This window comes from Pinus tabuliformis, chromosome 1_1 (genome assembly GCF_031772625.1).
Source record: "Pinus tabuliformis cultivar Carrire ecotype Pingquan chromosome 1_1, CPIR1, whole genome shotgun sequence".
Lineage (NCBI taxonomy): Eukaryota > Viridiplantae > Streptophyta > Pinopsida > Pinales > Pinaceae > Pinus > Pinus tabuliformis.
The window spans coordinates 697073118-697088778 of NC_142297.1; the positions used below are offsets into that span (position 1 = coordinate 697073118).

The 15661-nt window shown below is 37.2% G+C and overlaps 1 protein-coding gene across 1 annotated transcript; it reads right to left on the minus strand.

The window, feature by feature from the left end:
- Nucleotides 1-15036: 15036 nt before the first annotated feature.
- Nucleotides 15037-15353, minus strand: LOC149215379 (chromatin remodeling protein DDM1-like). Its single transcript, XM_089391078.1, has one exon. The coding sequence runs from the start codon at nucleotides 15346-15348 to the stop codon at nucleotides 15037-15039; it is 312 nt and encodes a 103-aa protein (XP_089247204.1). The 5' UTR covers nucleotides 15349-15353.
- Between the last annotated feature and the right edge of the window lie 308 nt (nucleotides 15354-15661).

The following is a 15661-nucleotide window of genomic DNA, read 5'->3' on the forward strand; positions in this document are numbered from 1 at the left end:
ACATTGAAAGGAATATAATGAAAAATCAAGCTGGTAGTCCCGGTTTTGGGATCCAAGGGAAAATCTCTGTGTATATGTGTTTTATGTGTTATGCTCTCGCATTGTTTATTTTATTTGTTTTAGAATTTGTATGCAGGTAATTTCTGTACGAGATTAAAACCTACAGATGGCATAGAGAGGTGTGCAACGTGTGAGATGCAAGGAGTTGTTGCAGCAGCGCAGAGGTCAGAGAGGGGGCACTTGTCAGCAATCGAGGGAGCTTCAGCATCAGAGGGTATTTCTTGCCCAACAGGGAGGTCAGTTGGGAAATGAGTTACTTACTTCTCAGTAACTGAGTTGTAGTGCAACAGTGGGCAGCATGATGCAACATGACGAGAGGAGGTGCAGTGCGGATGCAGTGCTAGGAGATAGGACCAGCAGCAGCACGGATGCAGTAGGAGGAATCATTGTGATTGATGCAGTCAGAGATCAAAGTGACAGAGGCTAGAGTAGTCAGATACTGAAGGGCACAGAGGTGCAGAGTTTTAGTTGACAAAGGCAATAACAGTCAGACATTGATGACAGAGGCATCATTTTGATTTAGGTTGGATATTTTTTGTTTCTAGAGTTGTTGGAGCAACAACACTAGGGAGAAGTGTTGCATGCAGAACATTCCAAAGGTTCAGGATTGGGTTCGAGTTGAATGTGTTTCTTGTTGAGAGGGAGTGTTGAAAATAGCAACAAGAAATGCTAAAAATAGAAATGCTATAAATAGCATTTTAGGATATATTCCAATTTTAATTAGTCTCTGAATTAAAATTGAGAATTCAAATTCAAATTTAGTCTCACTAGCTGTTTGAAAAATAATTAATTATTTCATCTTGAGTTAATGAGTTGGAGAAAATCAAACATGAAGTCTTTGTGAAGACATGCAACAGCTATCCCTTTGGTTGAGGAAGTTATCCCTTAGTTATGGAGATAAGGATGAGTTGTATTTGAGTTGTAATTAGTTAGCTTAGTTAACTGATTAAAGTCTAGTTAAATTAGTTCCAAACAGTTTGTGGAACTAATTATGAGTTCAGTCAGTTAATGCATGCATGCATGCAACTAGTGTTCTCCAGATAACTAAATATTCTCTCATAAATAACTCATGCATGTCAGTTCAGAGAAAGACCCAGTTGAGATTAAAGGAAGGGGAATTTTACTATCAGATGGAGGAATTTTCCTATAAAGGAAACTCATCCATGCAGAAGGAATTAACTCCTTCAAGATTGCACAGTTATTTCAAAGGTCAGTGTTGTGTGTGAGGTGAGAATCACACAGGTTGCAACTAGAGGACCCAGGAGAAACTGTGCAAGGAAATAGGAGGCTTGGAGGACTGAAGGAAGGCATATGTGTTGTCTATTCTGTCTATGAGCAGCAATGAGGGATTGTACTAAGAGCTAGATAGCTTGAGAGCTAAAGCTTTGTGTAATCCTGAGATATTTCCACTTGTATGATAATACAGATAGCGGGGTTTTTACCTGAGGCTTTGCCCAGAGTATTCGTCTGTGTTTCATGTGTGATTGAATCTTCTTCTCTGTTATATGTGTTCTATTTGATCTTGCTCAAAATTGATTAAGCTTCCACAAGTTTGATTGTAGAAGTAGATTAAGTATTTTGCTTTAGTACATTGCATAATCAGTTTAATTTATAGTTTCTCTACAAGATGTGTAGAGAGCAGAATTTCTACAAATGAGAGAGAGAGAGTTGGAGGGGGGGTTTTGTAAAGCAGGGAGGAAGGGGGAGGGAGGAGGGCAAAGAATGAAAGAAAGAGAGTGAGAGGGAGTGAGGGGGGGAGAGAGAGAGGAGAGAGGGAGGGAGGGAGAGAAAGATAGAGTTGGAGGGGGGAAGAGTGGAGAGAGGGAGAGAGATAGAGCTAGAGGGGGGGGGATAGAGAGAGTTGGAGTGGTATTGTTTTGAAGTAGGGATAGAGAAATAGAGAAAGGGGGAGGGAGGATGGGAGAGAATGATAGAGATGGAGGATGGAGATAGAGACAAAAATGGAGGGAGGAGAGAGAGGGAAGAGGGAGATAGAGACTGAAATGGAGGGAGGAGAATGAGGGAGGAGAATGAGGGAGAGAATGAGAGAGAGATAAAGAGGGAGCCAGGGGGGGAGAGAGAAGGAGAGAGGGATTGAGATAGAGATAAAGAGAGTGGTGGGGGAGAGAGAGGGACATAGAAATAGAGATGGAGGTGTGTATGTGTGTGAGAGAGAGGGGAGGTGGGGGTTGTTATAAAGGAGGGATTGAGCAAGCAAGGTAGCGATATAGAAAGTGGGAAAGGGGTAGGGGGGGTGGTAGTTGGGTGGGGGGTGGAGATTGAGAAGAAGAGGTAGGGGAGAGAGAGTGAGAGGAGGAGGGAGGGATAAAGAGTGTGGGCGGGGGTATAAGAGAGCAACAACGAAGGAGAAAGGGAGGTAGATATAGATAGAGTTGGATGGGGTAGAGAGAGTGGAGGGTGAGAGTGAAAGAAATATAAGGTGAGAGGGAAGGAGATAGAGATATACCTAGAGAAGGAAGAAGAGAGAGGGAGACTGATGGGTGATATATGGTGAGAAAGAGGAAGGGATATACAAATAGATACGAAGAGAGAGAGAGAGAGAGAATTGTGAAGGAGGAGGGAGGGAGGGAGGGAGGGAGGGGGGAAGAGTTAGATCGATAAAGTGATAGGGGGAAGGAGGGGGAAAGTGAGAGAGGCGGAGGGAGTGGAGGGAGAGTAAGAGAGAAGAAGGGGGGGAGTGAAGGAGAATAAGAGAGAAAGAGAGAAGAAGGGGGGGGAGTGAAGGATAATAAGAGAGAAAGAGAGAGGGAGGTGAATAGAGATAGAGTTGAAGGGCAAGGACAAAGAGTGAGAAGAGAATGAACATAAAATGAGGGAATGAGGGAGAGAGACAGTGGCAGAGAGGGAGGGAGATAGAGACAAAAATGGATGTGGGAGAGAGGGAAGGAGAGGAGGGGGGCAGAGGGAAGGAGATAAAAATATATTTAAGGGTGGGAGATAGAGGGAGAGAGAGAGAGGAAGGACGAGAGAGAGAGAGAGAGAGAGAGAGAGAGAGGAAAGAAGAGACGGAGGGGAGTGAAGGAGAGTAAGAGACAAGGAGAGAGGGGGAGATACACATAGTTGGAGAGATATAGATATGGTGAGGGAGATAGAGACATAGTTGGAGAGACAAAATGATAGTGAGACAGGGAGAGAGAAAGAGAAAGGGAGGGAGATACAAACACAAATGGAGGTGGGAGAAAGAGGGAAGAAGAGAGATGGAGAAGGAAGAAGAGAGAGAAATAAAGAGAGATGTGGAGAGAGAGAGAGAAGGAGAGGGAGAGAGTGATAGGGAAGAGAGAAAGATAGAGAGAGAGAATAATTAGAGAGATAGATAAGGAAAGGGAGAGAAGGGAGTGGGGAGGGGGAGAGAGAAAATGAGTGAGAAGGAAGGACAAAGAGAGACAAAGAGTGAGAGAAAAGAGGAGGGAGAGAAAGAGACAAACTTGAAATCTTTAGAGGTTAGCTCAAACAAGGAGGATTATGGGCTTGGTGGCCTTGACTTGATGGCTTTAGTAGTCAAGTTGGTAGGAGAGTTTTCCTATGCCCCACTAGTGCCTACAATGCAATTTGGATCTACTACTAGTTGTAGGGTTACTTGGAGTTATTGTTAGTTGTTGGACAATCGACTCCATTTGAGAAGGTTGGTTCTATTCTCTATCTTAATTCTAGAATTATTTCGAGGTAAGTCATCCATTAGATATATCTCTTTGGTATTTTAAAAATGTAAAAAGTACTTAAAAAAATCTTTGTTTTGAATTATTATACTTATATGGTGAAGTTAATGGTTTAAAAAAAAATTATGGTTGGAAGATAAGAAATTATTTCACTTTATTTTTTATAAAGCCATTATTTATAAATTACTAAAAATCCCCATAAAAATTCCTAAAATGGTTTATAATTATTAGTGTTACCCTCTTATAGCATAAATAAACCTATTAATTATTGTTGAAAAACTAAATCTATCCATTTGAGTTTAAATTATTTAAAATGTAAATAAATTATCATTTTTTTAAGCTATGTACTTTGCATTAAGTCAAATGAGAATTATATAGACAAAAAAAGAAATTCCACTAGTTCGCTCAAGGGAAACTAGACGATTAACATAAGTTTAGAATCCTAAGGTTGTTAAGACTAGAGCATCTTGTAAATAGAAACTTACAGAAATAGGCTGATTGTGCTATTATTAGGTAGAATCTCCAAGCATCTGCTTTGGTTGGCCACTACCCTCATCTGAGGAGAAGGAGATGTTGACTGATGTCTTGGTTAGAATGATCAACTTGTGGTTAATAATGTCAATTTTTCCTCTAGCTTTGTCAGTTTGATATAATTCTGCTCTTAAATCCTTATGTATCTCACTATGCCACCCACATTATTCAAATGATATTTAACCTTGTGCTAGTTTCATGCCATGATCTGTGAAGTGACGAGAGCACATATAATGTGCCAAGTATAGAGCGAACCACAACCCCTTTTTGTGTGATCTCGCAACATATCATGGTGGGGGTTTTAGAGGGACCCCCGGACACCTACTTTGAGGGAATATAAATAAATTGTTTCTTTTGTAAATTATATTTTCTAGGGATATATATATGTGTGCCTGAGGGGGTCAATCAATACTTTCTATTATATAATAAGAATAATAAACGAGATTACAATGCTCTCGTAGCTAATTATCTGAGGACTTGTTGTACCTTATTGAAATTACCATGGATTTGACGGACCACAAAAAATCACTCCAAGATAATCTTCAGAATAACTTTCTTTTCCTAGCTTTCACACAATTTTGGTCCAACTTTTTTTTCCTCACTTTCTCACAACCTTAATCCAATCAACAAAAAACAAATTAACAAAAATAATTTGTAGACTATTATTAAAAACTCAAAAAAATTATTAAAAACAAAATGAAATTTTAAATTTTCCTTGAAATATTATTAAAATTGTAATATCCATTATACTCCTATTAAAATTTTAAAATAGTGAAATGAAAATAACATAGAATACTTTATTCTACCATAATAATGATATAAAATATATTGTTATTTCATTATGAGATTCAAAATATTACTAAATAAAATATTAATTATAATTCTTTTATATTATCTAAATTAATATGAGAATGTAAATTTCACAAACTAATTTCTGGAAATATATTATGCACATTAATATTGTAATTATTTTATGTTGCATTATTATAAATAATAATAATAACAATAACAATAATAATAATAATAATAATAATAAATTTATATTCAAATAAAATTTTAACCATTAAAAATATTTTATTAACTTAATAAAAATATTTTATTAACTTAATAAAAAACTATGGTAAAGTAATGTTGATACTTTAAAGTGTGCATGGGTATACACATTTCTCTAATGCAACACCTTTCCAAATTATTATATTTATATTATTATTTTTTTTTTCAATTATTTAAAAATATTATATTTATAATTTTTAAATAAATGTTAAGCTACTATATCATATAATTTTATAAAACATAGTTTTTCACTACATAAAACATAAATAATAAAGTTTATAATTATTTCTTAAATATCATAAGTTTATGGAAATTTAGTCTCATTTCTTTATCATAAACAATGGCTATATAATATAATAGTGAGTACCTGTAACTTAGTTTAAATACAATTAAATTAAAGTAAAAAATTATGAAACTTAATCTCATTTCTTTGTCATAAACAATGCCTACATAGTAGTGTAGCTTAGTTTATTTACAATTAAATTATAGTAAAAAACTAATATGAAGCTTAGACAAAATGAAAACATGAGATTGGAAAAAAAAAAGAAATATAAGTAAAAAATTGTGAAGACTTGATAAAATGAAAACATGAGATTAAGAAAAAAAAACTATAATTAATTATACCAAGTTAAAATCTACATTAATGTTTTATATTCTTTAACATTAAAAATAAATATTTAAAAATATTATTTTATAACTTTAAAAAATACCTCTCATAAGTGTGGATCAATAAAATAAAATAAATATTTAAAAATATTATTTTTATAACTTCAAAAAATACTTTTCATAAGTTAGGATCAATAAAAGAAAATGATCATATTTAATGACCAAAATAAACTATAAAAAACAATTTCACTATTATTTTAACAATGTTGTAAATCTATGAACATAAAACAAGATAAATGAATAATTATTATTATCAATTTTCCGAATAATAATTATTTTTAAGATTATATAATTATTTTTCAAAAAAGTTATTGATATTTTTAATTTATTATTTAATTTTAAATCAATTTCAATTTAAATTTTTATTTTTTATTTTTAATTTACATTACCTTAATCACCAATTCCGATATGTAGAATTTTAGTGTTTGAAATCGATTTACAATTAGTCCCACGCGTCCAAACTAATAAACAAACTAAAATTTAAATTTAAAGTTTAGGTTGAAAGTAGAAAACGTTGTTCATTGTAATGAGGACAACTGTAAATTTGATCATGGACATAAAAATAATACGCTTACAAAGAGACTCCGTGGAGAAGAAGCATTTTGCTTGTGATGAGTACCGTTGTTCACGTGACACTTGACATACAAATTAGAGGTATAAAAGGAGGCCATTGAGTACGTGGCATTTAGATTAGGATGGGACAGTTGTTTTTGTCGATGCAGTATGGCATTTTAAATTAATTAAATTAAATTAAATTATGATGTTTTTATATTTTAGATATTGTATTTAAAATTATATGTTATATGATTTTTATGCCAATTAAATTTTGAATTAAGATTTTTTTTAATTGATTTGTTGAATTTCTATTTATTTTTACTATGTTTTTTAAGAAATATTTTGATTACGATAAGAAAATTGTTTTACAAATTTTTATGGTACACAATCAAAGATTGAATTACACAGATATATGGTGAAACATAATCATTATACAATAAGTGAGTGAATTAATAAACTATGAGATTTTAAATAAATGAATTAAATATTTATTAAAAAATAACTAAATTTAATTTTTAATGTTAAATTTTGAATAATGTTGCAATTTTTTTTAGTCAAAATAAACTAATAGTAAATCAAACTAAAAATTGAATACAATATATCCTCTTGTGACGGATATAATAAAGTTCACTTGCTATATCTATTCTAATATATAAATATTTATAAACATATAATAATCTACGCTACAAGTAATATTTATTAATATTATTTAAAAAAATTAAAATTAAAAATTAAATATCTATTATAATTAAAAAATTAATAATAAAATGTTTTATAATCATTTTCAATTGTTTTACGTTAATAACAACAACGTTCTTTTAGTGAGAGATTTCAATGCTAGAACAACAAATCATCAACCTAGTATTCTTTGTTTCAAAGAGGATCACAATCCTATTTGGCTCACTGGAAAGCAAAATCCCCAATGGGTGAGGTGTTCAAAAGATGACAAAGTTAGCAATCATTTTGGAGAGGAGTTGCTTACACTGTGTGGGATTTCAACTTAATTATTGCAATGGTTTAGATAGATGGAAAGGTCTCGGAACTTCACTTACAACACATACAATGGGGCAAGTGTCGTTGACTATGTGATGTGTTCACAAAGCTTGATAGAAAAGATAGACAAAGTTAAGATTGGAGAGCATATTTGGGACTTAAAATCGTACCATAACCCAATTTATATAAAGTTATCATGGTTAGAAGAAAGGAATCATAGGAGGAAAACCCAATGCTCTCGGTAGTCACTATAAAAGGGAAAAATTCTTCTAACACAAGAAAATTGTACTATCTTCAAGACAATGTTAGAGAGATTATTCAGAAGGAGAAAATTGGTTTCAAAAGCTTCAACAGTCATGAGTTAACAAATATAATTCAAATTGCACTTGAGAAGTGCAAAAGAGCAAAAAATAAGAAATCAGAATCAAATTGTTTTCTTGTAAATGCTTGGTTTGAAGAGGAATGCAAATTGGCAAGGAGAACCTTGAAAAAGGCAGGCAAGGAGAAGATGAATGTAAAGTTATATAAGCAGATACTAAAAAGGGAAAAGGACAAGTTCATGCAAACAAGGCGAGAAGAGTTAATATATTTAATCAAGGACAACCCAAAGAGTTTCACGCAGGAACTTCAACCAAGGAAGAACCAAATCGAAAATAATATTATAGCCAATCAATGGTTTGAATATGCAAGACAACTCTATGAGAAAGAATTAGATGCGGAGCCTCCCTCGGGATCAACACAACTACAAAGCTCTTCATGTTACAGGAGGTGGAGATTGGAATTAAAAAGCTGAAAACAGGAAAGGCAAATGACTTGGTTGAACTTCAAGCAGAGTATCTAAAATGGGGAATGAACACTCTTGCACTGCACATCATGGAAATATTCAACAACATCATTCAGCAAGGATTCCCAAGAGACTAGACAACTAGCTAAAAATACCCCTTTTTAAAAGTGGAGACATTAATAATCCTTCCAACTATAGAACCATTATGATCAATCCTTTGTTTGCAAAGCTTTTCGACAGCATGATAGAAAATCGAATCAATAAGTGGGCAGAAGTAAAAGAAAAGAGGGCAAGAGGAAAAACAGGTTTTAGGCTGAAGCATTCTATAGTGGATCATGGTATCACATTGAGACACATTATTCAAAAGGTTTGGGAGGGAAAAAAAGAAGTACTATGTTGCTTTGTTGACTTCAAAAAGGCATTTGACATAGTCCCTAGAGATAATTTGTGGTGTAGAATGGAAGAACTTGAAATTCCTTTGCATTATAGATACATTGCCCATAGACTTTATGAAGAGGTGAAAGTCAAAATTAGAACCTCAACAGGGACTTCATAAAGCTTTAGAAGTAACATTGAAGTCAAGCAAGGTTGCCCTCTATCCCCTACTCTTTTTGGTTTACATATTGATAAATTGGAAGAGTGTGTTGATTTGGGGTAGCATAGGATGTGCTATAGCCTCAAAACTTGGTGGAGAGGCTAAGGCACATGATATCTCTAATACCCAGAAATGGTTTGGGCAAATTCTAAACAGTTTGGGAGATATTAAAATAATTAATATTTTTAATGAAGTCCCTAAGTCTAAACTTAGGGAAAATAAAATATTAATGTGAATTAATATAAAACTGTGTTAGAAGGGTTCAAAAGTCATGGATCAAGCCAGAGTTAATCTTAGCCGTTGATTAGGGACTTAATCTCGGCTGTTGATTTGTCAATGAGAAAACTATAAGAGGAGGCTTGAGGGTCACTTGGAGAACACACTGAGTTGATCAAGATTTCGATTTTCTGGGGCAAAGGTTTGCTGAGGAAGTTGAAAGAGTGATTAGAGTTGCAGCTAAGGGGCAGTGAATACAAAAGAAAAGAGTCAAAGATAGTACCAGGAGGATTAGCGCAGAAGTCGGGAGAGGGGACGCAAAGCTAGCTAGAGGTTCATGCAGAGCCAGCCAGGGCTCACGTAGAGGCAACCAGGAGTTGCACAGTGCCTCAGATAGCCAGCGCGGGTGACACAGAGGCTCGCTGACATAGTGCCTCCAAAGGCTGATGCAGGGCGAGCTAGGGTGATGTTGGGTAGACGCTGGGCCAGAAAGGGCTGAAACAGTCCCTAGAGGCTGACGTTGGGGTTTTCGTGGGGCAGATTGGAGTTGGGCGCTATTGGAGTTTTTATCCGGGGTTTCAGTTGGAACTTCTATCTCTGACTTAGAGGCACTACTGTCGAGATTATTCTTTGTTAGGTAAGCCAGTTTTGGCACCCATATTGTATTTTGAAACTGCTTAATAATTAAAACCCTCAGATAGTTGCACTAGTTTTCCTACATTGGGTTTTTCTGGGGACATTGGTCCAAAAACAACGGTGTCACTTGTGTGCTTGTTTTGTTTCCTTCAGTTGATGATTTGTAATGTGTTGAGCATGTACTTGTATTTATTTTCAGTATTTACAAGGTAAATATTTTGTTAATTAATCATAACAAGTAGGCAGAAATAAATCAGAAAGTACATGAAGGATTTCTAATAGTTAGACTTAGAAATTCCAACATGGTATCAGAGCGTGGTTGCAGATCATCAAAGAACTGAGGACATCAGCCTAGCAGAGCAGAAGCAGTAGAAATCAATTGTCCCGAGTGACAGAAGTTGTTCTTAGCAGAGAAGCACCAATGAAGGGGTGACGTAGTGCTTACTCATCAAGTTTGAGCCGGGAAGGGGATCAACGCAGTGGAAAAGGGAAGCAGACTCGACCTATGTGGTGCCCGGTCATCTTTCTCAGTTAGGAAGGATTGATGCCCGTGGCCAGGAGGTGTGGATTTTGTTGGTGCTGAGATTGCGTAGAGCCTAGAAGCTCTAACCTTCAGTTTTTTGGGGCTTAGGAGGTTGTGGGTAAGTTGTAGAGTGAAGTTGGTGGGGTATTTTAGTCAAAACAATACCTAACAGGGCAAGAGCAAGGAGGAGGGAGTTGCTGCTGAGGATTTCTAGCCAAGAAATCTGGATCAGAGATGTAGCTGCACTAAGGATCGGAGTGGGGGAATATCGACATTGGCATAGGGGTTTCCAAGAGGGAAATCGAGGCTCAGAATGAGTCACACCGAGAACTTCCAGAAGGGAAGTAGAGGAGCAGCGAGATGGCAGTGAATGGGGTAAGAGACCGGGACGGAATGGATGGAGCCTTAAACTTCGTAGTTTGGAAGGCTAGAATCTTGTCCATTTGAGACAGGAATCGTGCCAAGCACTTCGCCTTGAAGACAATAGTGATCCCAATTGACCCAGCTAAGAACAACAAGTACGAGGAGGTAATGGTGAGGGCCAAGAGAATCATCCTTGACGAGGTCAAGGACCATGTAGTACCACATATTTCCGAAAAGGACACGACAAATGAGATGTGGGAGGCCCTAAAGAAATTGTACTAGCATACTTTTGTGCAGAGAAGGATGCTACTAGAAAATCAGTTGCGGTCATACCAGATGTAGAAGTGAGAACAGATCGACACCTTCCTCGGTCAATTGAAGGAGATCCAAGATCAACTGACTTCCATAGGGGCTACGTTAGATCAAGAATTGATGGTGAGAATAGCCCTAAACGCGGTCTCTGAAGATTGGGAGGTGTTTGTCCAGAGCATACTGGGTAGGGCGACCCTTCCAGATTGGGAGGAAATGTGGGTGGCTCTTCGCCAAGAAGAGATCAGACGGCTAAGCAAGGTTGGAAGCAGCGGCAAGGGGATCAGAATCAAGAAGGAGGAAGAGGAGGATGCTACCCTAACATCTGAGTGAAAGTAGGAGAAACGGAAGAAGAAGGACCTCTCCAATGTCAAATGCTTCAACTATGGGGAATTGGGTCACTATACGAGCTAGCGTCCGAGGAAGAAGTGCAAATGAGAGGCTTCTAAGACCAAGGCTACGCCAAGAAGGGCGAAGAAGGAAGTGGAGATAGATGATGATTGTGCCATGAGTGCTCACACGCCACTTGAGCGGAAGGGGGGAGACATCGAGCTCTAGTCAAATTGACTACAGGCGATGAGGGGCAGGATCCTTAAGGTACCCAACCTCTTGGATTATACTGGGTTATGGGAGCCCCGAAGAGGAGTAGCAGTACTGGCGGATGTCAATATAGACAAATGTAGATGGAGCGACAAAGGGAGCTACAGTGTAGGATTCCCATGTCAACTTGAGGCAGTAATGCGAGATGCATAGAGTTGTTGCATCAGCACAGAGGTCAAAGAGGGAACACCTGTCAACGACAAAGGGAATTTCAGCGTCAAGGGTGTCTCTAGCCTGACAGAGATGTCAGAGTTGGGAGATAAGTTACTTACTTATCAGTAACTGAGTTGTAGTGCAATAGTTAGCAATGAGAGTGCTATGGGCAACATGATGCAACATGATGAGAGGGGTTGCAGTGCAGATGCAGCAATGGCAATGACAAAGCCATGGGTAGCAACACGAATGCAGAGGGAGCTGTCGTATAGATGCAGCAGTGACAGTGGCAAGGCCATGGGTAGCAGTACAGATGCAGCAGTGCAGAGGATGTTGGGTAGCAGGCCTAGAATCAGCTCAAGGACCGATGTTGGATGATTAGGGTGATACTAAGTGAGGAGTATTACTAGAGCACAGTCCTCGCTAAGAGGGAGTGTTGATTTGGGGTAGCATCGGATGTGCTCTAGCCTTGAAACTTGGAGGAGAGGCTAAGGCACGTGATCCAATACCCATAAATGGTTTCGACAAATTCTAAACAGTTTGGGAGATATTAAAATAATTAATATTTTTAATGAAGTCCCTAAGTCTAAACTTAGGGAAAATAAAATATTAATGTGAATTAATATAAAATTGTGTGAGAAGGGTCTAAAAGTCATGGATCAAGCCAAAGTTAATCTTAACCATTAATTAGGGACTTAATCTCAACCATTGAATTGTCGACGAGAAAAGTATAAGAGGAGGCTTGAGAGTCACTTGGAGAACACACCGAGTTGATCAAGATTTTGATTTTCTGGGGTAGGGTTTGCTGAGGAAGTCGAAAGAGTGATTAGAGTTGCAGCTGAGGGGCAGTGAATATAGAAGTAGAGAGGCAGAGATAGTACCAGGAGGATCAACGCAAAAGTTGGGAGAGAGGGACACAGAGCCAGCCAGAGGTTCACATAGAGCCAACCAGGAGCTACACAGTGCCTCAAAGAGCTAGCGTGGGTGACATAAAGGCTCTAAGGGCTGATGCAGTGCCTCCAGAGGCTGACACAGGGCGAGCTAGGGTGACACTAGGCAGACGCTGGGCCAGAAAGGGCTGGCACAGTCCCTAGAGGCTGACGCTGGGGATTTCGTGGGGCAGATTGGATATGGGAGTTGTTGGAGTGTTTATCCGGGGTTTCAGCCAGAACATCTGTCTCCTACTGAGAGGTACTACTACCAAGATTATTCTCTATTGGGTTAGCCGGTTTTGGCACCCAGATTATATTCTAAAACTGCTTAATAATTAAAACCATCAGATAGTTGTACCGATTTTCCCACATTGGGTTGTTCCGGGGACATTGGTCCAAAAACAATGGTGTCACTTGTGTGCTTGTTTTGTTTCCTTTAATTGATGATCTGTAATGTGTTGAGCATGTACTTGTATTGCAGTATTTACATAGTAAATAATTTGTTAATTAATCATAATAAGTGGGCAGAAGTAAATCATAAAGTACATGAAGGATTTCTAACAGTTAGACTTAGAAATTCCAACAAATTGGCTAAATCTGCAAGGTGGAGATGGTGTTTGGTTGGGGCGGTTTGTGATACAACTTATTTTATATGTTGATGATCTTGTATTGATTTATAAATCGACCCATGGATTGCAAATGCACCTATATGCCCTTGAGCATTTTTGTAGAGCAATGGGGATGCAAGTCAATACTAGCAAGACCAAAACAATGACTTTCTCTAATAAAATGAAGAAGAGGAAACATACATTCTTCTTTAAAGGCAACATTATTGAAGAAGTAAATGAGTACAATACATCGGGATTTATTTCAACGGCAAACTTAATTGGGAGGAGTGTGGAAAGAAGAGAATTTTAGGAGGGTGGAAAGCATTATACACTCTTCAAAACAAATGTAGAGAGGCAGAGTTATGGGATTGGAAAACGATTAAAATGATTTTTGGATTCCTAGTTTTTCCAGTGATACTATATGGGTGTGAATTGTGGGCTAGCAACACTCCCATCTCAAAATGGAAACAAATTGAGAAAATTCAAAAATGCTCGATCATGAGCATGTTCAAAATAAAATGTTTGGTACCTTATGAGATAATATTGAGTGAAACAGGAGCAACTCCTATCGGAGCAATTGCTATGGTGCGGCTGATAAGATATCTAGAAAGAATTGAGCAAATGGAAGTAGATAGATGGCCTAATATTATCTTCAATGAAGGCATGAGTGAAAGAAAGAAAACATGGATGAAACAAAACTACACATGGATGCAAAAATAGAATATCTACATCAATGCCTGTCCCACAAATAGCAAGGAGCTAAAGAATTTTGTTATGGAGAAGTTTCGTAAACGGGTATGGGGAAAAGAGTTGGGTAGAAATAAGAAGTACTACATTGAGGAATTCAACCCTATGTGTGATCTACAACAAAAAAAGTTCATTGGAGCTAGCATTCCATGGGGGGAAAATGTTCTTATTGCTCAATTAAGAACCAACTCACATCAACTTCGATGTCAAACATGATGGTGGAAAAAGCCTAAAGAAGTTTTGGAAGAATGAGTGTGTACATTTGCACATCTGGGGCAGTGGAATCGGAAAAACATTTCATTTTGTAATGTGATGCAAAGTTATGGGAATACGTTAGCATCAGTTTCTTGGCATTGTCTTTTTAGTGAGGGGACTATTAGAAGGTTGGGCCAACTCATCATTAATTTGAATAAGAAAATGATTGAATTGCAAAAGGCAAAAAACAGGGAACTAATAGTCCCATAAACTATTTTTAGTCTTGTGGATGTTAAAATATCATTTCATTTCATTTCATAATCCAATATTAACATCTAAAAGCAAATTATTTTTTTCACTCCTCATCTAATTTTATCATTTAGAATATTTTTATTACACCAAAGGCGTTTTCAATATGGACTTTCATGTCCAAGCACTATTCACTAATTCGTCGTTCAATCTAATGGTATTTAACCACGTGGTTCGTCCCTGAAACACAACCACACTATCATTGCTCTTCCATTTCGTCGACATATTTTTGCTGCTCTTCCATTTTGATATGTTGAGGAACCCAAGTACTACGATACGACAATACTGCATCTGGAGATGAGCCATGCGAGCCCGATCAACGAAACCCATTTCAATGTCTGCCCATCGGGTGTTTCATGGGCACAGAATGTCCAATTCATCAACATTAAGAACAATGAAAGTACTTTGCGGTGGGTTTCTTCCTCAACCCGGCTCTTGCTCCTCTTCTCAACGTCTTGTTCCCAAAACAAAAGAACAAAAGGGCCATTATAATTTATTGTTCAAGTCGTTGGTATCAGAAGAGAATTTTTGCTAGCCTTCAATTGAAGACAACATACTCCCACCTTGTCCACTGCGTATTGCTACCTCCCAACCAGGTCCCTTGAGAGGAAGAGTATTAACATTTTCACTTGCATGTTCAACTGAATCGTTTAGCATATCAGAATGGTCCATCAACCTCACAAGATTTGATTCACTAATTTCACACTCAATGAGTTCCTCCTCTTCATCTTTTTCTTGCTGGATCAAAGCAAGTAGATCTGATTCCTCTAGCATGTTGGTATTCCGTTCCTGACGAAATTGTCCTTTCTCAATCACCAAGTGCTCCAACGTTACTTTAAGCATGCGACCCTCCATAAAGTGGGTTGTGATAAGCCTATAAACATGTACAGGTCGTGTTTATCCAATCTTGAGGCATCGATCCATAGCTTGCATATTTATTTGAGGATTCCAATCACTAGATAATACAAGTGTCTGCAACAATAAAATTGATTCCAAGACCACCGGCACGTGTGCTCAGCAAAAAGATACAAAAGTTGCTATCTGGGTCATTAAAATCCCTTATCTTATTTTTCCTATCCTCCAACTTAACACTTCCATTAATGTGACAAACCTCATATCCTCTCACACTTAGATAGTATTCCAGCAAGTCAAGAAC

Bases quoted from the DNA above. Each gene is read 5' to 3' on its own strand.
- LOC149215379 (XM_089391078.1), bottom strand. From the start codon at position 15,348: ATGCTTAAAGTAACGTTGGAGCACTTGGTGATTGAGAAAGGACAATTT.